Genomic DNA, 24671 nt, shown 5'->3' with positions numbered 1-24671 from the left:
GCTCCCCCAGAGGGGACTCCTAATAGGGATATGTATGTGAAGCATGGTCTTTCTTCCATAATGTACAGCACAGTATGGAGGAAATATACCAGGAAGGATCCTGAGTTACGATGGCCTTTGTATGGATCGTTTGATATGCGTAAGATTGAGTATGTGGAACAGTGTATGTGCAAACGGCGTGCTCGTCAAGATATGTTTGAGTGTGTGCGGTTATGGGTGAAGGAAGTCCGTGAGCGAGAGAAACGTGAGAAAGCGCTGTTTGATAAAGAGCAACGGAAGAATGATCATGTGCGAGCACAGGAAGCGAAGCGTCGGGAGGAAAGAGAACAGGCGGAGAGACAGGAGAAGGAGCGTAGGCTACAAGTGTCGGGTCAATATGCTGTTCGGCAGCCTCTTTATCCTGTCCTTAATAATATTGAGGATGATTTTTCCCTATTAGATCGTTCTCCGCCCCCTTATGTTGGCGCGTCTGCCCCGAGGCCACAAGATTCTGGATCGGTTCCGGGTAAGGTAGACACGCGGTCCATGTTATCGGTTGACCGGATGGGTGAGCTTCGGACACTTTCTTTCCGTGCACTTAAGGGCAAGTTATCCCTTGCTGAGTTGATGGATTCTTGGGAAAAGTGGCAGGACAGAGAGAAGTTGTATTTTTTGGGACACTTTGCTGATGAGGTGATTTCTGCATTTCGGCAATATTCGAACGTTTTTGAGCCTGATGATGTGGTTTTAGATGCTAAGGCATTGCGTAATGGTGTTTTTCCTCCTTCTAAGGCGCCTGATGCGGTTCGACGGCTGTTTGCATTGCGGGACGTGGTGAGGAACCTTAAAGAGAAAGCGCGCCAACAAGCTGAGGAGGAGAAGCAGTCGGATTTGCATACCGGAGATGGCCACTCATCCACCTTCCAGTCAGATAAGAGCGACCTAGTGCATGCTAAACCAATGCGAGAGGCGGCGCCTTTGTATGTTCCTCCTAAAGGAGCGGGGACTAGTTCGGACATTACCTCCGCCGATGCTAAGGGATATTTTGTGTATAATTGGGTTTATACTCCCTGGCATAGAGCTGATGTTATGGCATTAAAGAATGCATTGCCTGACCCCCGCAAGAATCCAGCGGCCTTTTACGAAGAAGTCGAGGGGGCCTTGAATTCTTGTACTATGACCTTAGCAGATATCGATTTGTTCTTTGGCCTTATTTTACCACCGGATATGTGGCGATCTGTCCGGAAGGTGGATGATCATGCCGCTTTTAAGGCCCGGTGGTCTGAACTTGAGGATGCGGATAGGGAGAGAAAGCCCGCGCAGAAACCACCTCAGATTATCTTGGATCTCCCTGCTGCTATTCTTACTAAGTTGAAGACAATTATTCCCCCTAAAAAGATTGACTGGAATATGTTAGCCTCGTGTAAGCAGAAAGTTGACGAGTCAGTTGCAGATTTCTTCACGCGCTTTGAGGTGACGTTTCATGATTTTAGTGGTCAGTCGCTTACGGATGATACGGGTCGACACCTCTTTGCTGATAAATATGTGGCGAATTTACTACCGGCGATTGCGGCCCGTCTAAAAGCGAGTGAAAGTTCTTGGTCCTCTGCGACCCCGACAGCCCTCCTGACTATAGCTCAGTATTATGAGCGTCAGGAGCAAGAAGCGAAGGGACAGGAGGAGAAGAAATCGAAAGATTTAAAAACGAAGGTGATGCTAGCGCAAGTATATGGTCCGCCCCGCCGAGGTGGTAATAGAGGTAGGGGAGGATTTTATGGTCCTCCCTCGGGCCGATCTGATTTGAATAGGAACCAATGTGCGTATTGCAAGCAATCGGGACATTGGGCCAGGGATTGCCCGGCGTTGCATGCTTCGCGTCAGGGGCATAATCAGGGTGGCCCGAGAGGTAGAGGGGGTTTCTCGAATTTTAGAGGGAATTCTAACGATTACGCTCGTTTTGACCCTGCCGGGCAGCAACGAGATAGACCTAATGTCTTTGATCGACAAAACCAGTATCAAGTGTCAGGGAGTGACCGCTCTGGGTACCATGATTCTCAGCATGCATAGGAATGCGTTGGATGGGGGTTAGAATCAGTTGAGGTGCCGGTTGATCAGAAGGGTCCTTATGTATTCGCTGAGGTTTTGGGTTCTACTGATCAGTTCCTAGTAGATACAGGAGCGACTCGTAGTGCGCTGTCTAAACAATTGGTTCCGAGGGCTCCCCCATCTGGCTTAATGGTTACATCGGTAGGGTTCGACGGTACACTCTCCCGAAGCCCTCTTTCTCGGCCCCTCCCATTTCAGGTTGATTCTTTTTCTGCACCCTGTCCGTTTTTGCTTGCCCCGAACACGCCGGACAACATTATGGGCCTTGATATGCTCAAGCACTTCAGAGCTACGATCCGCTGCTCCCCTGCTGGAGTGCGGGTGATACTAAATGACAATTACCCTCGGTCTGAACGGATGTGTGTGGTTGTAGAGGATGCTGTGTTAGCGACCCTCCCTCGTACTTTGTGGGCCACTTCGGATACTGATGTGGGACAGATGGTGATTCCGCCTGTTCACATTAGTGTCCAGGAGGGGGCGGTGTTACCACGCCTCCCACAGTATCGTATTTCCCAGGAGGGGGAGGAGGCTCTTATACAGATTGTGCAGGATTTGATTAAGGTGGGAGTAGTGGAGGAAGTTCCCTACAACGTCTGTAATAGCCCGATTCTACCCATTTTGAAAAAGGATACGGATGCCAAAGTTTATCGGTTTATAATTGATTTGAGAGAAGTAAATAAAATTGTGATACCCCAGTACCCAGTGGTTTCTGATATCACGACGTTGCTTACTTTGGTCCCGCCTACGGCGACCACGTTTTCAGTCATTGATTTGAAAAATGCTTTCTTTTCGATTCCTATTCATCCCGATAGCCGATATCTTTTTGGTTTCACTCTGAATAATAGGTCTTATCGATTTTGTAGACTGCCTCAGGGCTACACAGAAAGCCCTAGCATTTATAGTCAGGCTTTGAAAAGACAATTGGACTCCTTTGTTCTGCCCGAGGGTGTCGCCCTCATTCAATATGTCGATGACATCTTGCTGGCGGCTGACACTCCGGAGTTGTGTGAAAGGAGTACGTTATCCTTGCTTTCCTTTCTGGCATCCCACAATCACAAAGTATCTCGGAAGAAATTGCAGTTCTGTAGACCTAAGGTGACTTACCTGGGTCACCTTTTGTCTAAGGAGGGGCGTGCACTCACACCAGATCGTATCCAAGTAATTCTGGACACGCCAACGCCGTCCACACAGAAGGACGTGCGTGCATTTTTGGGTCTTGTTTCTTTTTGTAGGCAATGGATATTAGGGTTTTCACACATAGCTAAGCCATTATTAGCCCTTTTGACAAAAGACACACCTATTCCGATTCCTTGGTCAAATGAGTGTGACGCTGCTTTCCAACAATTACGACAGGCCCTTTGTTCAGCACCAGTGTTAGGGACCCCTGATTATACAAAACCCTTTTCGTTGTATGTGCATGAGAGAGATTGATGTGCATTATCAGTTTTAGTGCAGATGCACGGCGACAAGCAGCGCCCTTGTGCATACTTTTCGGCCGTACTTGATCCTGTTGCCCGAGCATTGCCTGGTTGTTTTCGCTCGGTTGCGGCGACAGCTGTGTCAATACGCCAAAGCGAGGGAATTGTGTTATCTCACAAACTGTTGGTATTAGTCCCCCATGCTGTTGATGCCCTGCTTAATCAGACAAAGACGCAGCATCTGACCAGTGCCCGTTTAACGGGATATGAGTTGACGCTTTTGGCTCCTCACATTACGTTAAAAAGGTGCGCAACGTTAAATCCGGCTACATTGTTGCCGTTTCCGGAGACTCAGTCTGAAGCACAAAAGGCACATGATTGTATTCTTGTGACTGAGGAACAGACAAAGGGTCGTATTGATCTCCAGGATACGCCCTTTCCAGATGTAGATGGAGAACTGTGGGTGGACGGATCATGCCTGAAGCTACCAGATGGTACGACTTCAGCCGCGTATGCAATTACCACATTGCAAACAATAGTGGAGACAGCACGCATACCGCAGAAATCAGCTCAAGCAGCGGAACTGATAGCATTAACACGAGCATGTGAGCTCAGTACAGGATTGTGTGTGAATGTTTATACAGATAGCCGCTATGCCTTCGGAGTAGCGCATGACTTCGGCCTACTCTGGAAGGAGAGAGGGTTTTTAACGTCACATGGAGCACAGATAATGCATGGAGAGTTAGTCCACAACCTTTTGACTGCATTAACATATCCAAAGAAGATTGCTATAGTTAAATGCAGTGCCCATAAGAAAGTAGTGGATAAGGTTGGAGAAGGGAATGCTTTGGCAGACCGGGTGGCGCGGGAGACTGCAATGCAGCCCGGTACTACTGCCATGTATGTAGTGAAGTCGCAGGTAGAAAGATGGCACGATGCAAAGAGAGAAGTGCTGGAAATACAGAGGACCGCTTCTGACAAGGAGCGGGAGCAATGGTCCAGTGATGGAGAATTGGATGATGAGGGTTGTTGGAGAAATAAGCAGATGGATAGATGGAAATTACCCACAGCTTTTGTACAACCTATGGTTCAGATGGCACATGGGCTAGCACATGTTGGAGCTTCCGCAATTGTAAAATTGCTTACTCAAGTCTGGGAGCATCCAGAGATTGCTAGCACGGCAAAGAGGGTAGTGCAAACCTGTATGATTTGCCTGAGGTACAACCCAGGAAAGGGTACTCGAACTCCAGCAGGAGGATTTGCGACACCCACTGCACCCTTTGAGGTTTTACAGATGGATTACATCCAGCTTGAGCGCTGTAATAATTTGAAGTATGTTCTAGTAGTGGTTTGTGCCTTCAGCAAATGGGTTGAGGCATACCCTACGAAAGACAATACTGCAATGACTACAGCCAAGATGCTATTGAAGGAGTTCTTCCCTCGATATGGCGTTTGTAGACTGCTGTGGAGCGATAACGGACCTCACTTTATAGCGGATGTTATAAAGTATATCTTGAAGGGTCTGGGTATTACCCAGAAGTTCCACGCAGTGTTTCATCCTCAGTCTGCGGGATTGGTTGAGAAGTATAACGGTACGCTGAAGCTCAAGATCGCTAAGATCCAAGCTTTGACTTCTTTGACTTGGCCAGATGATTTACCACTGGCATTATTGTCAATTAGATCGATACCGCACTCTCGAACCGGTCTTACACCATACGAGATTGTTTTTGGACGCCCAATGAATATTTGGGGTCCACCTAAACCAAAGTCGGTGTATGATGTACCTTGTGTAATGATGAATGATTATCTGGCACAGTTAACGGATAACTTGGTTTCTATTCATCAACAGGTCCGAGAGGCGCTCCCTGATCGGTCCACAGGCGAAGGTCATAGTCTCCGACCCGGAGACTATGTGATGGTGAAGGTTTTCAAAAGGACGAACAGCTTGGAGCCGAGATGGGTTGGTCCTGAGCAGGTCCTACTTGCAACGAGGACGGCTGTGCGAGTTTCCAACAGAAAGAATTGGATCCATTCCCTGCACTGTCGCAAAGTACCGCCCGGATTGGTGGAGCCTGCTGTATTGACCGACCATCAAGAAGTTCTGACTGCGGAGAAAGGCCGTGCTGTGGAACCGAACGACACTGAGGAGCTCTTTCCGGACCACGTGATTCCTGGAGGAAAGTGATATCATCTCAGACCGAGGAAGTGAATTCTTCAGTATCAGGACATGTTGTCAGAACGGCCCTTAGGTTGGTGAAACGGAGAGCCGATGTGGCAAGGGGGGGGGATCAGCCCTGCATTAGTGTAGCGACACCCGTCTTGGCCCGCTGGTGAAGAAACCAACCGCTGCCTAAGGGGTAGAGTTCTGACAACCTCTTAGTTTCAGGAAGATATCAATTTTTCATTCTGATATGGAGAAAAAGAAAATCCTTTGTGCAACTGGGTTCATGTTTACAGTAGCTATTGTTGGGATAGCCACATGGTTTGTGGAGGATGTGACTCCTGCTCGAGAGTTACTTGTTTTGACTACTCCAGTGCCCGAGGAGCACTATTTTTATACATTACCGTATCAAGAGTTGAAGCATCGCCAGTCTTATTTGAATAACACTTTTATCCAGATGTTGCATCATACGCATGTTGCCACCAATGCTACGAACTGTTGGATATGTGGCATGATGCCAGCTCACCAGAAGAAAGGAGGAACCCCGTTCATACCTCTTCCTTTCTCTCATAATGGCTCTTGTAGAGCATGGTACACTTTGCTTTTTGCCACCCGGAAACCCACAGTGGGACGATTGCTCTTCAGACTTAATAAAGAATGTCATCAGGATAAAGATGGATATCCGCAAGCGAATGGGACAATTTGGGAGTGGGAAGAGTACCGACCGGACAATGAATCGATTCCCTATATTTTCACGAACACTAGAGACACTGTGGGAAAAGACAGATTTGTGATTCAAGTGGCACAAGCTCAAGCGGACCTGTGTGTCCAGAGTGTGGGTCATATTCCTGTTGGTGTTAGTGATTGCATTACCGTTTTAAATATTGATGGGTTGAATAACAGTACCTTCTTAGCCTCCCATAATACATACTTTGTATGTGGAAATAAAGGTTATTACCGCTTACCAGCCGGTTGGTCTGGAGTATGTTATGTGGCATTCTTATTACCTTCTGTATTCCTAGCACCAGCATCTTATCATAAAGATTTGAAATTGTTGAACAATGTGACTGTAAATAGGTATAAACGTACTCTATCAATTGATGACGTGGATCAGACTGACACTAGTCTGCAGCAGTATATTGATTTTAATTTAGGATTGTTCTTCTTTGTTGGAGCTGCCCTAAATAGTAGGAAAGTTCGGAGATTAACAAGAGTTGTAGAGGCTGTGACAAATCAAACCGCTGCTGCCCTTGGGAATATTACGGAAGAATTGCAAATTACTAGAATTGTTGCATTGGAGAATCGTATGGTGTTAGATGTTATGTTAGCTGACCGAGGTGGAGCTTGTAAAATTATTGGAAGTAGTTGTTGTGTGTTTATTCCCGATCACACGCCATCAGTTTATAATGCCATTAATAAACTGCATAAGATCGCAGCTGAAATCCATACAGAAAACGGCACTTGGACCTTTTCTGGATGGTTTTGGGCATTGATCACCACATGGGGATGGAAAGTTTTAACTGGTCTCTGTATCATTGTAGCAATTTTGTTTTCCTGCTGCATCTGTGTTCAGTGTGGTCCCTTGCTCTGTTCTTTATGTGTATCATTCTGTATTCCCGATAAGAAAGCTATTGCTGATGTCACTTATCAGAAACATTTAGCTAAAGAAGTAGAAGGAATGATGACAATTGACATATACGATGACTATCCTAACAAACCGGATGTCTTCAGTAAATGCTGAAAGGGTCGTCTGTTGTAAATTGAAACAACGATGTGATTAAGCATTTACCGAAGACATGAATTCTCCTTCCTTAGAATATGCATCTTTCGTTATGTTGACTAAAGTTTGGACTCCATTTTGTATTGTCATGTCTCCACGTGCTCAACACGAGAAGAGTCCTACCCTCATGTTAGTTACTCTTGTAATCTGCCTAGTAACAGTCTATAAATAGCTCCTTTGTCCATCTAGCGCATGCCCAGACTTGACCACATCTGTTATCAGTTAGTCCTTGCTTGACCATGTTTTCGCGGGCTCAGGGAGTGTGTTGGCTCCGCCCATATATTGATTCTGTATCAAAGATGACCATAAAAGGTAACATTCTTTGCCTCATGTTGTCTCTACCCACTTATGAGCCCCTCTGTTGTGTATAAAAGGGGACCGTGTATGCAAGTTCTGTGTGCTACTCTATGCAATACTGAAGGGTGTTGTATGGATTGTAGGACCACCCTTAAGGGTTAATAAACGTTGTTTTTGTACTTTGCAGTTTCCGTGCCAACTTCCTTATAGATTCCATTGCAGGAGAGCGAACCCTTGTGTCCTGCGGGCCTAGCTGGGGCCTATATTCATCAGTATGGCTGTCCCAGGGGTGGCACAATAAGTGCTGCAGCCCCTGGTAGACCTCTGAGGGACCCATTCCCTGGGTACCTAGGGTACCATCTACAAGGGCTCACAGGGTGTCCTCAGTATCCAATTGGTATGTACCTAGAGTACTCGTATCAGTTTAGAGAGGAAGCAGATAGGCTGGGGTCCTGGATAGCAGGGCCACAGCCTGGCTAGAGTAAAAAACATCAGCAAAAAGTTGGTTGCAACTATGCAGTCGATGCCACTCTCCTACACTTATAGTCAAAGAAAACAGTAGTTGCCAGGTGGAGGCGAACACTGCATAACGAGGAAAGAATGCTGAGGTCAGACCACTGGATTTGAATCATTTCAGTCTGAAACCAACAGTGTCTGAATCCTCTTTAGTGAAAGGAAAAAAAAAGCAGAATAGGAGACCTGTACAAAGCTCAAACAAGAACAAGTTACATCCGTGGGCCCCCCAATAACGGCTTCATTTAAGGATCGGAGGTTTTGCAAAAACGGAGGCGAATGAATGTGTGCCCATTTTTACACAGATACCACTTAGGAGTTGAGACAATTGCGTTTGCCACCATCTGTTAAACAAGCATTTAACACTCAAAAAGTAATAACAGTTACCATCTGGTTTGCTGCTCCAGACATGCCTCATTTTTTCTGCAATAGTTTACATCGGGTCGGAAAGCTGGCCAATCGCTTGGTGAAGGCGGTTTTTACGTCTTGGAATTTTTGTACCTGATTATACCATCAAATTTTAAATAAGCTCCAATAATTTCTACGCCATGGGCAGCTTCTTGCCCCTTCACCGTTTGATTCAGGTTTGTTTCAAAGAGGCTTTTCGAATGTCAAATTCATCCGAAGAGTTAATTTCAATGTGCAAGCAGCAGGTACCTCGAAGTAGCAAACTGTAAAATGATTGTAAACAAGCTAAAATGCAATAAAAGAACGCCGCCATTTGAAAATATGCATGCACTGCAGCCGTGTCAAGGATTTCAGGATGCCTCAATGTCAAAAACAATGTTTCCTGTGCTCAGCAGTTCACAATTGAACTTTCCGCATTCCTTGTCAGATCGGTTGTCTGAAAAACTAAACAGAGGTGTGTACCATAAACCTTTCCATGGTATTAATCACTAGATATGGATAAACCCTGAATCTGTGATTAGCAAGCTCTGCGCTGTCACTTGTGAGAGTGAGATGTCTGCTGACTTTGAGTATAGTTTTCCACTCTCGGCTCTTGTACTACAATTGCTCACAAATTATGTGACGGCACACACGCATACAGGCCAGAGCACAGATGTTTCCCTACAAACAAGCATTGGCCGTAAAAGTAATGAAATGAAAGCCGCAAAATGAAATAAAAAAAATTAAACGCGAGTGGTGACGCGAGTTGTGCGCGCGACGGGAAAAAGTGCTGTGCACGTCGCGTGCGATTGTGCGCGTAATAGCAAGCTGGTGGCCGGCCTGAGTAGCACTTTTAAACCACCTACTAAATTTCTCGCAAGAGCAGCGCTGACTCTAGCGAGACCTAAAAACGTGGCAGCAATTGAAAGCAAAAACTTTTTAACGACCCCCACGTCACAGGGGAGCACTTCAGTGGTGAGGGAGTCATTAGTTTTTCATTTTCGAAAAGAAAAAGAAAATCCCACTTTGGGGTTTTCTTTTTAGAAAATAGAAAAACGTATTGAAAGTGTCCCGGATGGCACCATCATGTTGGCCACGGCGCAAGGGTGCCTGCGTTGGCCCTAGGCAGCCCATTGCGTGCCAGTGCAAGTAAAGGACAGGAATGTGCCATGGCACACTCCTTCTTTTACCTTTCACGCGGCGCACCAAGGGGGTTTGCTGCGTTGTTCTGCGTGAAAGTTTGATAAATGTTCAGTTAAATGTGGAAAATTGAGCCAAAGAGCTAGCTTGGTTCTGAGAGCTATAACATGACCTAAGCCATTTGGCATGTAAATTGTGCAACGCACATCATGTAAAAATATCATAAAAGACTCTTCAATTTCAATAAGTGTGTTTCTTTAACAAGAAGAGGCATTTCACTTTACTACAGTTGATTGTTTTACTTCATTGAGTGGCATTTATTAGAAGTCATAGATTCTAAATATAAACTTAGAAACATTCATGCCCCTCCACCATTGCCCTGATGATGATGATGCCATTGGTGAACCAAAAAGCAAGTAATGTTGTGTGTACCCTATGCGACGTAGGGTGTTATCAAGGATGGAGCTACATTGTTGTCTATTAAAACAAACACAAGAGATGTTTTTGTACAGCACACAGTTTGAACTGATGTATTTCAAAAGTTAAATACAGTAATTGCCTAGGGGTTAGGGAGGATATTGCCCATGTTTTATTCTTCTGTCTCAAATACGTAAATCCCAGAAGAAAATGGATAAAACCTCTAGGTAGAAGTTTGAACATCAGGCAAAATAATGATATTTTGCACATACTAAAAACTGATTTCTCAAAACTCATCGTCTTCGTTGTTAGCAGATATTTACAGACTACAAACTTTATAAGAAGGAAGGAAGGGTTAAAATTATTAAGACAATATAAGCTATTTTAAATAGGGTTATTCTTAGGGATTAGTATCTAGGTATTGGGATGTGTATTATAAAAAGTGGATTTTTGAAGGTATATTTTATTGACTCCTAATCATAATGAATTCCTTGTTATCATCAAAGCATTGTCAATATTTTTAATAGCGTATATTTAATAAGTAGCACATGCAAATTTGCACTTGGCACTTTGTGGAATCTATTGTTAAAAGTTGTATAGGGGGACCAAAAGTTTTGCCACAAATTTAACCGAAGACTTCCAATTGTGTAAATGTAGCGTATGCCATAAAATCGTGCCAGTTTATGTTGTAATACTGTAAATAATACGATGATCAACATATTATAAGTGCTTTTAGTAAGGTCGAGGAACACTTGGCACTTTATGGAACTTAATGCAAAAAAATTGTACATAGGGAATATAAACTTCTGAGACAAAATCAATTGAAGATTCCCAACTGTGTAAATGTAGCATACTGTTATAATTTTGCTGCTGCTAACTGTAAATATTATAAGGATCAATGCACTGTATGTATTTTATTTAATAATGTTTTTAGTATTTTAATCATGCTTTGATGATTCTGTGAATCGAATAAAGTACTTTTGATGATGATGATGAATTACCTAGGATCACACAATTTGGACAAGTGGGAAATGCTTTAAATATTTTCTTTATGTTAAGCGTGCCTGCTCTGCTGTTGGTACCAGGATTTGAGCCCAGGTTTACATATTGTAACTCTGTGTTGAACCCAACAAGAGTTTGGGCTAGTTACCTGGGAAGGTAATAAGTTGCATCCTCCCCAACTGATAGTCCACTTTAAAACAATCTTCTGTTTCTGTTGCCTTCTGGCTCCTATCTCTTCCCCCCCCCCCCCCGTTGCCACATGTCACTGTCCAATGCCTACTGACTCTACTTGCATGTGCATATCTTCTACAATTTCATCTGTATTTACTTTACCAATTTCATTTTTATTTAGTTTCTATGCTTACTTGGGTCTCTCCTAACTCCTTGGTCACTCTCTGCTACCCCTTCTCTTCTTAACTGACAACTACACTCCTCCGTGTTACCCCTACTTCTCCTGCTCACCCTATTCCAATACCTGTCTCCACCTCTAATCCTCTAAGGCCTTATACTCCCTGACACTTCTCTCTCTGATCTAGTCCTATATTACATCCCACCTCATGCTTCTGTACATCTCTGTCCCTCAATCCTCTATTATGCCCCATACGAGAGAGACATTCTCACCCCCTCATGGAGGTTTGCTCATGGCGGTGCCGAGAATTGTATGCAAAAACGCTGCTAGTTTAAAAACGCTGCCTTTTTTAACAAATTGAAGGAATCCTCTTTTAATAACTTGTATTTTGCACTGTGTTTAGTTCATTCGTGCTCAGCGCTCCCTCATTTCCGCCACCCCAGTGCACCTCCACTTTATTTCGACGGTCTAGTGCTCGGGGACGGTCAGCTGCTGCGCTTCGGGGCTGATTGGTGGGTGGGAGGAGTTGACAGCTTATCTACGGAGCTGGAGCAAGCGCGCAGGTAGAGAGATGTGCTCACCACCTCGTGAAGGTTTGCTCGTGGCGCTGCCGAGAATTGTATGTAAAAACGCGGCTAGTTTAAAGGGACTACGGGTGGCTACCCTCAACACCCGCTCCTTACAGAAACACAATCTTGAGGTTTTCTCGTTCCTTCAAGATGACCCTTAGGACATCCTGGGTGTCACAGAAACTTGGCTCGAGGAGTCATCAGCTCCGGACCTAGTAGCAGCCATGCCCCCGAAACATGCCGCCCTCTGTTATAACAGACCAAGCAGCACTAGAGGGGGTGGAGTCGCACTCCTGTACAGTTAATGACAGAAACCCTATGCGCAGAGAGCATTGAGGGGGCTGATGTGTTGGTAGCTAAGTTTTGCTCCCAGACCACCTGTCTAATCATTCTAATAGTCTATCGCCCACCTCGAACGCCACCCAAATTTGTTGAACTTTTCACCGAATTAGTCAACGACATCCGCTCGCGGTATCAATGTATCCTGGTGAAGGGGGACTTTAATTTCCACTGGGATCAGGTACCCAAAGATAGCCAAGCAAAACAGCTGGAAGAGGCATTGGTCTCCCTGGAACTTAGACAACTGGTGAATGCACCTACTCATGAGAAGGGCCATACACTCTATTTGGTCTGGACGTTCCATCCACTAACTAGCCTGTTAGAGATTAGGTCCTGCGCCCGGTCCGACCGTTATTGAATCGGAGGCCTATTTTCAACCACAGGACAAGCGGACCGTCACCCCTGGAGTGGAAAGTGTTGCGAGAATGGAATAAAATTAGAGCAGAAGACCTGGTTAACACTCTACATAAATCAGCCCCCGAAGCCCAGCGCTGGGAAACCTGGAACTAGAAAGCGCCACCCTTTCCATAAGGCTGAAGAACGCCGTTGACATAGTTGCCCCCACACGCAGGGAAAGAATAAGGGACAAAGGCAAGGGGGCCCCTTGGTTCAATGAGGCTCTAAGAAATAAGAAACAGACTTTACGCTAGTGTGAGAGAGCCTGGCGTAAAGCTTATGACCCAGGTGCCCGGTTAAAATATAAAGCAATGTTTGCAGTTTATAAGAAAGCGATCTTAACAAGGAAAGCAGAATTTTATGAAGCTAGGATCCTGACCGCTGACAATACACAAAAAGAAACCTTTCGGATTCTAAAAGAGCTGAGACAGACTCAGGAACAGAACCCCTCTTTCTGCCCTGAAGATTGTAACACATTCCAGACCTTCTTCTCAAGTAAAATGAAGGACCTACTGACGGAGATTCACCTTACTTCTACTATCCATTGCCCCCTAGCATCAGAATCCCTGCCACACGCATATGATAAACCACTTACCATCTTCCCCATGCTTACACATGACTCCCTGTTACCCTTAATGAGCCAGGTTAAGTCGGGGTCACCTGCGGACCCCTGCCCACCGAGGAATTTCAATATGGCACTACCAGGGATAGAAAGCGAGGTCCTCACGCTACTAAATTAATCTCTCGAATCTGGCCATGTCCCCATTGATTTCAAGGAGGCTCGAGTTATCCCCTTTTGAAGAACCCGGGGGCAGACGTGAAGAACCTTAAAAATTTTAGGCCAATCTCCTAACTCCCCTTCCTGGCGAAAGTGCTAGAACAGCACGTGCTGAAATCCCTGTCACACCACATAGAAGCAAACCACCTCCTGCAAACCAATCAGGCAGGTTTTAGGGCCCACCATAGCATGGAAATGGTAATGCTGGCAGTCCTGGATGAACTTAGGGCCGATAAGAAAAAGCCATGTGCCCAGGTTTTGCTGGACCTATACGCGGCATTTGATACGGTCAATCACGACCAATTCTTGTCGCTGATCTCGGAGCTAGGCATCCAGGGTATGGCCCTTAAATGCTCACGTCCTTCCTCACTGACCGATCACAGAGAGTACAGTTGGCTGATCAGGTGTCTGATACTGGCAAACTCACATGTGGGGTACCACAGGGCTCGGCCTTGTCCCCCCTCCTATTCAATGCCTACCTCCAGCCCCTGGTAGCCGCACTAAATCTCATGGAGTGCCAGATCTATAACTACGCTGACGACACCCAAATTATCATTCAGATAGACAACTCCTCAGCTGCCCACTCACGACTGCAAAACATTTTAAAATTCACAGTCAACTGGATGACGGCCAACTCCCTCAAAAACAACCCTTATAAGACTGAGGTACTGGCCATCACCATGGACACTAACCCCTGGAGCAACCTCTTTTGGCCACAAGAGCTAGGTGCAAATCCCGAACCGGCGCAGGCCATAAAAAGCCTGGACATGAAAATCGATGCCAAACTCTCCCTGACCCATCAGGTATCGGCCGTTGTAGGAACATGTGTTGACCTGCTAAGACCGTTACGGAAACTAGCTTCCCTTCTCACATTCGCAACACTCCGAACAGCAGTATCGGCCATGATAGTGTCACAACTGGACTATGGGAACTCCCTGTACATCGGTCTCCCAGAAAAAATCACTTGCTAGATTACAGGTCATCATGAATGACGCTGCCAGACTGATCTTTAGACTGCCTAGGAGGGCCCACGCCACCCCTCTCCTACGTCAGCTACACTGGCTTCCGATCAGGCAGAAAACCAAGTTTAATGGCCTTTGCATTGTGCAGAAAGCCATTTATGGCCAGGCCCCAACCTACATTAAAGATCGTCTAGTAAACTACACCTCTAGCAGGTCTCTCCGGTCCTCGGATGCCGGCTTGCTGGCCTGCCCCCGCGCCAACATGGAGGCAGGGCCTTCTCAACCTCAGTTCATCTACTATGGAACAAGCTGCCAGAGAATCTGTGTAAGGAACACGCCCTCCTACCATTCAGGAAGAAGCTAAAAACACTCCTTTTCTCGGAAGCCTGGGGCACTAGCTAATCTATTACATCCCCTTTCACGTGCTAGGGTAGGGCTCTCTCTCACAGCGCTTAGAGACCTGACGGTGATTATGCGCTCTACAAATGACAATTACAATACAATACTTAACTCTGCAACTTACTCGGTCTCCCTTTGCTTCTCCTCTCATCTGACTCTCCCTACTTTCATCTTTCACCTTGTACCTGCTCACACTTTCCACCTCACTCTGTTCATCACTTTGCCCTCCTTATCACCCTATGTCCCTGCTCCTTTTGCTGCCCTTGCTCCCCCTCTTTTAAGGTAGCTGATAAAACAAATACCATTACAGTAGACTTTTACACATTAAGCCACACAGCATACAGGGACGCATGCATACAAGGCAAAACAAAGCCAAAAGTTCTGGCTTATAACTGAAAAACAATGCTAGACATGTTAGCTTTCTCTGTATTTCTGTAGCGCAAATGGAGCCAAATGACTGTGGAGCACTATATAAGGTCAAAGATTAGAATAAAGTCAACAAACAAAAGAAGAAGTAGTTGGCTTTGGACTATTAATTATTTGTGATGTAGGGTTCTTTAAAGAGATGTGTTTTCCACTCTTTCCAAATTGAAGCAGCATTTTCGGCGGTACTGATGGATACAGGAATGTGGCTCGGGGTCCTGGATACATAGATTGCAAAGGCCTGCTGCCTTGTTATTTCCGTTTTACACTTCTTACTCTGCAGTCTGACAGGGTCCCTGCTGCAGATTTGCTGAGAACCACCAGAGATGGTGAGCTTGTCTACAAGAAAATCAGGGATGCTATTTGTGATAGCTGTGTAAATGATGCAGCTAGTTTTGAAGATGGTTAGAGTCAGCAAGGGGTGCCAATGGTGCCAATGGAGTTCCATCAGGTTGGGGGTGATGTGATCATACTTTTTCAGGACCTGGATGAGACTTGCTGCAGCATGTAGGATGCCCTTAAGGGATACCAGTGCAGCGAATGAGAGCCCATGGAGTTGGGCTTTATAGACAATCCAGATGCAAGAGTGTGAGTGCTCGAAGAGCAGTCTGAAGTCGCTTTCTGGAAGAATCTGTTTCCCTTTCTTTAGCAGTGTTGGTACAAGGCTGTCTTTTGTATTTTGGCACTTTGTTCCTTGAGTATGAGGTTGGTGGTCAATGTGAATCAAAGTGACTTGGCATTCAGCGAAGCTGGTGTTTGGAACTATCGAAATTCATGTAATTACGGCCGATTTCTACTGATTCTTGATTGTTGTTCCTGGCAAATAACAGGAATTCTGTCTTGGTTGGGTTCAACTTCAGGTAGGCAATGGACATCCAGGTTTTGATGATGTGCAGGTAATGTCTAAGGCATTGGATGTCTGAAACAGAGTAGACTTTTTACATCTTGATGCTGGTATCTGTGAGTAGAGCCACAAGTGGTTCCATGTAGAGGTATCAAACCCTGAGGCAATCTACCGGTGATAGGGATCTTTTTGGACCTGATGGTGTCAATGTGAATAAATGTGTTGGTTTGAAAGGTAGAAAGAGAACCAGTGAAGGACAGTGCTGGTGAGTTCCATTTAACACTCTGGTGTTTGTATGAGGGTAGGATGGTCGATTGTGTAGAAGGCAGCTGAGTGATCCAGCAATATCAGAGAGGCAAGGGCCATCCTCCTCTGTGGTTAGGTCGGGATTGCCCACAATGTGTAAGGTAGCAGCCTCTGTGCTGCAGCATGATCTGAAGCTAGACTGTTAGTCATGCAGGAGATGGTTGGCATGAATGTGATCTAGAATTTGAACACAGGCTGCTTTTTTAATAAGACCGATGACTGGTAGGTGAGAGATATGCTGATAGTTGGGGACATTATCAGGGTCTATTGTAGGGTTCTTTAAGAGTAGGAGAATTTGGCCTGTCTTAAGAGCTTTTGGGAATATACTGAAGAGAGGTATTTACAATAGTTAGTAGGAATGAGTGAGTGTTTCTAGGGAGCTTTTTAAAGAAGAACATGGGTTCGACATCATCTTCATAAGAAGTGGCTTTGAGGGAGTTGAAAATGTTGGCGAGATGTACAAGATGTAGGGCTTTGTAGGATGGCCATTGTGGGAGTCTCTGGAGTGTGTGTAAGAGATGAAGCAGGCTTGGTGTTGTCAATGTGCTGTTGGATTTTCTTTATTTTTCACCGAAGAAGAGGTTGATGGCATTGTACTTTTCTGGGGAGGGAGGTATAGGTGGGTCCAGCAGGGGATGCAATGCTTGATTGCCTTGAAATGATTTTTGCTTTGGTGGTGGTGTTGGTGTATTTTAAACTTGGCAGCCTTGGTGTGGGTTTAAACTGCTTTTTTTTCCTTTGCCTCCTGTATTTTTACTGTGTGATGGAAGTCATTTTGCTGGTCTAGATGCTTTGGGCACTTTGCGACTGCTGTTCAGTGCCAAAGTGCAAATGCTCCCTTTGTAAATTGTTGTTATGGATTGGTGTTTCTATAATTGGGTTATTTGGTTTACTACTACTACTAAGTTCCCAGTACAGTGCACACTATGTGCCCAGGGCCTGTAAACCAAATGCTGCTAGTGGGCTTGCAGCACTGATTGTGCCACCCACACGAGCAGCTTTGCAACAAGGTCTCCAGCCTGCCATTGCAGTGCCTGTGTGCAGTCTGGTACTGCCATGTCGACCTGGCATGTGCACCCACTTGCCAGGCCCTAGCCTTCCCTTTTCTTACATCTAAGTCGCCCCTAAGGTAAGTCCAAGGTACCCCTGTGGGCAGGGTGCAGTGTATGTGAAAGGTGGGACATGCCCTGATATGTGTGGCATCTCCTGATCGTGAAATACTGCCAATTTCATTTTCACTATTGTAAGGCTATCTGCCTCCATAGGATAGAATGGGGAGTTTACTCATATCTTATGAGCACTACTGCCCATGGGAACAAGATAGGAAAATAAAGTTTGATATTCCTGAACTCAGAATGCTAAGATGCATCTTTTAGTGAGGGTGATTTTCACATTCTGGGTTTGAAAATACCACTTTTAGAAAGTAGGTATTTTCTTGCCTAACCATCCAGTGTGCCTCCGCTAGGTTGTGTATTGACTGTCTGGCTTTGGAGGGGCATGGACTGGGGATGTGCATTCTGTACAGCCACTTGGGGGGGTTAGGTGTGTCCTGCCTTTCCAGGGTGAGTCAGGGCTGGGTTGAATAGACCTGGGCTGCATTCAGAGTAGGGGGTGGAGATTTCTTTCACACCTGAATGGGCCTGGTCTGCCAGGGACAATGCTGTCTCCACCTTCTGCCAGGAAGCTGCACGAGTGAGGACAGAACTGGTTTTGGCTGGACAAGGACAGTCTCTGCCTCCAGAAAACAAATGATTTTGTATTATAAAAAGAGGGCTCCAGACGCCTGAACTTTAGATCATTCTGGAAATCAAGAGGAACCTTTGCCAAGGAGAAGAGCCGGAGAAACTGAGGAGAATACTGCCCCTGTGCTGTTTGCTGTCTGGGGTTTGACTGCAGTGGCTGCTGCTGCCAAGGAAATTACTTTGCTGTGTGCTGTGTCCCCTGCTTGAAGATCTCCAAGGGCCTGAAAAAGAGCTTTCCTCCTGTTCTGAAGTCTCGGGGACACAAAGACTTCACCACTAGCTCCCCTGAACTTTCTTGCTGGGAGTTCTGATCTGCTAAGAGGTGCCTACTGCTGTTTTGGACCTCTGGGGGCTGTTTGCTGCTGGGAGCTGGAAAAGTAACGCAACTTTGAGAAGCGTGACGCACCCGCACCTGTTTCATGATGCATCGCTGAAGATATTGTCGCCGAGTTTGCTGCGGCTCGAGAAATCGCTGCACGCCGCATCAAGTGCAGCGATCTCGGAAGTCCGAGGTCTCCGCGCCGATTCTGACGCAGGCCCTGCTGTGAGACTGCAAGTCCCAATGCATCGTGAGATCGACGCATCCCCGATCCTCACGCATTTTACCTGGGCACGACGCTGGCAAGAACACCGAGGCCGCAGTAATAAACCAACGCATCACCTCCGCGCACAGTAAGAAACAGACGCATCACCTCCTCTTCAGTAAGGAACCAACGCATCACCGCCCCTGCGAGGCAGTAAGGCACCGATGAATCCCCTCCCCTGAAGTAAGGAACCAATGCATCACCTTCCCTGGGCGTAAGGAACCGACGCATCATTTTCCCTGAGACAGTTTTTGCTTGTGTGCGCGACGCATTTAAGGTACTTTGTATGAAAAGTGTCACATCTGTAATTTGCTTTGAACAGAACTATTTCTACCAGTTTAAAAGTCATTTTTGATTACTGTATCGTGGATTTTTGTAGTTTGGTCTTGTTTTGGTTTAGATGAAGTTTACCTATTTTTCTAAAATGGTGCGGTGTCCATTTGTAGTGTTTTCATTGCATTACTGTATGTGTTCACACATGCTTTACACACTGCCTCTGAGATAAGCTTGTCTGCTCGTGCCAAGCTACCAAGGGGGTGAGCAGGGGTTATTTTAGAAGTGTATCCCCCTTACCCTGACTAGGAAGAAGGGTCCCTACTTGGACAAAGGTACCTACCTCTACCAACTAGAGACCCCCATTTCCAACAATGTAGAACTTTGCATTAACTGATGTGATGAGCTGTCTGAGTGTTGGTTGGAGGGAGTTCAGTATCAGGTCTGCTTTCTTTAATTTTCTCTCCTGTCTGTAAGTAGATCACTTGCTGTCAGCAAGGTCTTTAGAGTACCAGGGTGCTAAATGCTTTGGCTTTCACTTGTGATGGTGTTCAGATGTATAGTTGATAGGGTGAGAAATGAATTCAGGCATTAGACTTTCTATGGAGAAGTCTTTAAAAGAATCTGAAGGTTTGGTCTTTCCTTCAGGTTGACCACGATTTGTCTTAGGACATTGTTGGTTTGCATTGGATTGTTGGTAATGTTAAGAACACAAGGTCAAAGATGTGACCTTAGCGTGTATTGGCTGTGTGACATGCTGTTCCAAGTTGAGTGTATTGATGATGTTGAGGGGGGTGTCCCTTTTTTTTTATTTCCGGCTGTCTGGGATGTTGAAGTCATCCACCAGTGTGGTGTGGGCAAGTCAGATAGATGAGGTGGTGAGGAGATTTGAGAATGCATCAATGAAGTCCTTGTTCTACCTGGGAGGCCTCTAGATGAGAATGAAGGTGGCAGTGTGAGTTGCACAGAGTGAGGTGTGGAAGGATAGCAGCTCCATTGATTAAAGTGTTACTTACTTGCCTATAGTGCAGAACCGGAAGGACTTATGGATGACAGAGAGGTCTCCTCCATTCTTATGTGCACAGTACACTTAATGGATGCTATAGCCTGTGAGAAGAAAAATGTCTAAGAGGACGTCAAGCTTGTGATGGATGATGAGGTCTCCGATGTCTGGTGCAGGGAGTGCTGCAGAATGAGTGTTAATGAGCATGAGTTGGAATGTGTGTTTTGTAGTTTGGCGGGGTGGTAGTTAGTGGGATGTGTAAAAGGTTGGGGCTATGTATTGTGAGAATGCTATGTGAGTGTTTGGGTCATCTAAGTCTGTGTGTGATTGTGGTGATTGGCATTTTGGGGCATTGGGTGTAGGGTTCGGCAGAAAACGGGTTCCGGTCCAAAATCCTTCCTTGCCCTAATAGGCCAAACAGGTGATGCCCTTGTGTTTGCGTGCCCTTTGCCAGGGACTGCCAGGTAATGGGATGCCCTGAAGAGTTGATTAAAGTAAGAAGAAAGCAGGAAGTGAATTCACTTCCTTCAGATGGATGATGGAAAATGAAGAGATGTCTCTATCTGTGGAGACTGATGGTGAGGAATGAAGTCTTCATGGCTAACTTCTTTGGTTTTGCTACTTTGTGTTTTCCTCATTGTATTCTGTCCAAGCAGACATAGGTGTCGTGTTTTACAATGCCAGCTTAATAAATCCCCAAAGTAAAGGAAAAAATTAAATATCAGGCCTGGTTGAAGCTAGAGTATGGACCAATTGAGAAATGCATGCCACTCAGAGTGCTGCACTGTAATATCCAAGGCGCCTGGAATTGTGCAATTCTGCCGCCGCAGAGTTTTATGCACAATTAAGGAGCTGCCTCGTTTGCCAAATAATCCACCATCCGCTGCTAAACAGAAAGGAATTGTGTTTCTAGTTCAAATGGAACAAAAGTTACTAAAAATGCAACAATTCATTTTGCTACAAAGGTCACCTTTTCAGTTGTTTATTGTTATATTTGGGTGTTAAATTCGTATTAATGATGTGAAACCTTTGCTCAGACAGTTTAAACATTTGTAAAAAAAAAATAGAATGAAGTACTCCTATCACAAAATAAGCTGCATTACGCTGCACTATTTGCCTTGTCTTGATGCATAGAACCCTTCTGCATAATTTGGTCCCTGCCGCATAATTCCAGTGGCGCTGCTTACAGCTCAGGTTTGATGATTACCTGTGAGCTTTTATTTGGCATGTCTTCACAGAGTTGAAAAGCATCTTTAGAAAACCACAACACACATTGTCCTTCATAATAGTGTAGTCAGTTTCTGATTGCTGTGTTGTACTTGCTTATAATGACATGATATGATATGAAGGTTCATCACAAGTAATGTATTTTTATGACCACTTCTCCCAACAGGACATTCTGTAAAAGTGGTTACAACTCTATTCCTCCAGCACCGACCATTCTTCCAGGAGAAACTCAAAACTGCGTCTTCGTTAAAAGGCACCTGGCTGTCACCGGGACTATTGGTCTCCTGACCTACGACTGTGGGAACTTTTCACTGGGTGTAATGTTCTCCAACCCATTTGATTACAACATCCACAGGGTGTGGTATGGGCTCCACATCTCGGAAGACACCAAACAACATCAAGATTTGGAGACGCTCTATAATGACATGTACTACAAAATGTCCAACAGCACGTTTTTTCAAAAAGCTGAAGTGTCAAAAACCACTAAAAGCATTGAGCTCCATTACGAAGGGTGGCGCGTAACAGCCACAATGTCCTATGACCACAAGGCCATCCTCAAAGTAAGGATTGAAGATGTGTGAGGTCAAGAGGAAGAGAAAAATGGAGGTCTCCAAGAAAGGGAGCCACCCACCTTTTGAGAATTTTGTCCTATGATCATGTCTGTAGATTTACCACCCTTGTCTTAATTGTCTGTGAATTGTCAAATAAAATGGATACTTAACTACATGCGGTCTCCAAAGTTCCATTCTCAGTACCATCTCTTTCATACGTGTGGGGAAGAGATTCATTTTCTTAGCTTTCGAGCTCTGCCATTTTCTGAAAGAGATTCTGAAGGATGAAATCTCCTCAACTTCCTTTAGCAGAAATTGGCTGCTGAGAGTGGGAATGGTGGGTGTGGTGGGGGAGAAGGGGAGAATCGGAGATGATTTAGGCAGCTAGGGATTCTGAAATGTCTCCACAGAGGCTAAAGTGAAACAAGAAAATGTAGAGTTACAATAACTTTTCTACAGATCGCCTGATGGCTTCAGTGAACTACCGTGAATGTGGATTCTCCAAAGAAGAAAGTGGGTGAAAATAAAAAAGGGACAACTTTGATTCAGAATTAACAAGCCTTAGTGCCTTCTGCTATACATTCAGAAGATGGGGGTCCAAGGTTTGCTCTACAGAGGTGGATTCACCTAGACCACAGTTTGTGGGGAGGCAAGGAAGTTGGGATAGCCTGATCGACCATGCCTGTTGTCTCAAACAAGTAGCCTCAAAAATGTAAATGCACGAGTGATGCGACAACTGGTAAATAATTAGCTAAATTATTTTTCCTACATGGTGGCTGTCGCTTAGAAAATTCCCCTTGATTGCTTAAATATACTTGTACCAGCACCCTGCCATCTCCTCTCTGTACCCCTCAGATGGTAATCCACCCTCCTTGCCCAACCCCAAGCTCTGCAATGCTTCCTTGCACTTTACTGTGGAAGGGTTTGCAAAAGTGTCATGTTGTTGAGGTCGGGCATTAGCGAATACCTTCTTGATTTTACAAAAATTACATACATAAAGTAGTTATTTACAGTAGCTTTAGGCACACCCCATTCATCCATTGGTCTGTTGTTGTTTCATTCACATTTACCTTCCACCTACTACAGCATACAGCATGGAGCAGTGGATCATCCCACATCCCACATCAGCAATTGGATAACTCAGAATGGAGCAGTGGATCATCCCACATCAGCCATTGGATAGCTTTACTATAAGTGACAGAATGCTGCTCTTTCACAAGGTCAATAACTAAAAACCATGGTTCTGTCGCATATTCTGTTTTCTGCATTTTAGATGTTTTCCAATTTGAACGAATACATATTCAAAGATTCTCCCCTCAGCCCAGCAAGGTTATCATAGCGATGCACACATGCACATTGATCTAAAAAAACTGTTTGATTTGTTGAAAAGATATTGTCTCAAAATAGTTACTTTCACTAGCAAAACATCATTACTTGATCGGGTGCTCTGTGCACGGGTATAACAAGTGCTCGTGAAAAGAAAAGTATGTGTGAATGGAAAAAATATATACAATAGATGTGGATTCATATTTTACAGCCTGCCCACTCTGTAGTATACAATAAGTCCATTCTTTATTTGTCAGTCTTCAAATGTGGTCCATATGATTGTTTTGTTGACGTTTCAACCCCTATAGTTCAATGTGACAAGTCATCATCAGGCGGAGTCTTCATCGGGACAACATTTGGGGACACCCTGTGAGTTGAAACAGATATTTGTGTCATTGCAAAGGGTAGTCATTAGAAGGTAGTATATTCCTGTGAGTTATATTTATGCAATTGCTGTATATATCAATCAATCAATCAGCGAATTTGTACAGCGCGCTACTCACCCGCAAGGGTCTCAAGGCGGTCTCAAGGGGGGGGGGGGTCGCTACTGCTCGAACAGCCAGGTCTTGAGCTGTTTACTGAAGGAGAGATGGTTCTGGGTCAGCCGTAGGTGGGTTGGGAGGGAGTTCCACGTTTTGGCCGCCAGGTAGGAGAAGGACCTTCCCCCGGCGGTGGTCTTGCGAATGCGTGGAACGGAGGTGAGGTCGAGGCTGGCGGAGCGGAGCTGGCGGGTGGGTGTGTGGAACGTGAGGCGGCTGTTGAGGTACTTCGGGCCCATGTCGTGGAGGGCCTTGTGTGCGTGGGTGAGGAGTCTGAACGTGATCCTCTTGTTGACGGGGAGCCAGTGCAGGTCTCTCAGATGGGCGGAGATGTGGCTGTGGCGGGGGACGTCCAGGATGAGACGTGCTGACTCGTTCTGTATGCGTTGGAGTCTTTTCTGAAGTTTGGCAGTGGTTCCGGCGTAGAGGGTGTTCCCGTAGTCCAGGCGGCTGATGACGAGGGCCTGGGTGACTGTCTTCCTGGTTTCGGTGGGGATCCATCGGACGATCTTACGGAGCATGCGCAGGGTGTTGAAGCAGGTTGATGAGACGGCGTTGACTTGCTTGGTCATCGTGAGGGAGGAGTCCAGGATGACGCCCAGGTTGCGTGCGTGGTCCGTAGGCTTGGGTGCGGTGCCCAGTGCCGGGGGCCACCAGGAGTCGTCCCAGGCAGAGGGGGATGGTCCCAGGATGAGGATGAAAAGATGTATCTCAGGCTGGACAGAGTCACAAGCTAAAATGTTTTTAAAAAAAGAAAAGGGGCAGGGTAGAAACACACTGACCCCCTTGGCCTGTTCAGGGGATCCCACAGGGACCCCCAGGGCCATAAATAGCATTTTATTATTTTAATTTTCAGCCGGA

At 45.6% G+C, this 24671-nt stretch overlaps 1 protein-coding gene across 1 annotated transcript in view; it reads left to right on the top strand.

The window, feature by feature from the left end:
* LOC146813087 (DELTA-thalatoxin-Avl1a-like) overlaps positions 1 to 22120 on the top strand; it is a 28736-nt gene extending 6616 nt beyond the window's left edge. Inside the window, exon 2 of the mRNA XM_085614701.1 lies at positions 21561 to 22120. Coding sequence (XP_085470827.1) covers positions 21561 to 21975 — 415 coding nt within the window. The 3' untranslated portion in view covers positions 21976 to 22120. The remainder of the gene's footprint in view (positions 1 to 21560) is intronic.
* The last annotated feature ends 2551 nt before the right edge of the window (positions 22121 to 24671 follow it).

The sequence above is a fragment of the Triturus cristatus genome, chromosome 7 (assembly GCF_964204655.1).
Source record: "Triturus cristatus chromosome 7, aTriCri1.1, whole genome shotgun sequence".
NCBI lineage: Eukaryota > Metazoa > Chordata > Amphibia > Caudata > Salamandridae > Triturus > Triturus cristatus.
The sequence above is the reverse complement of the archived record's forward strand: the minus strand, read 5'-3'. Positions and strand labels throughout refer to the sequence as shown.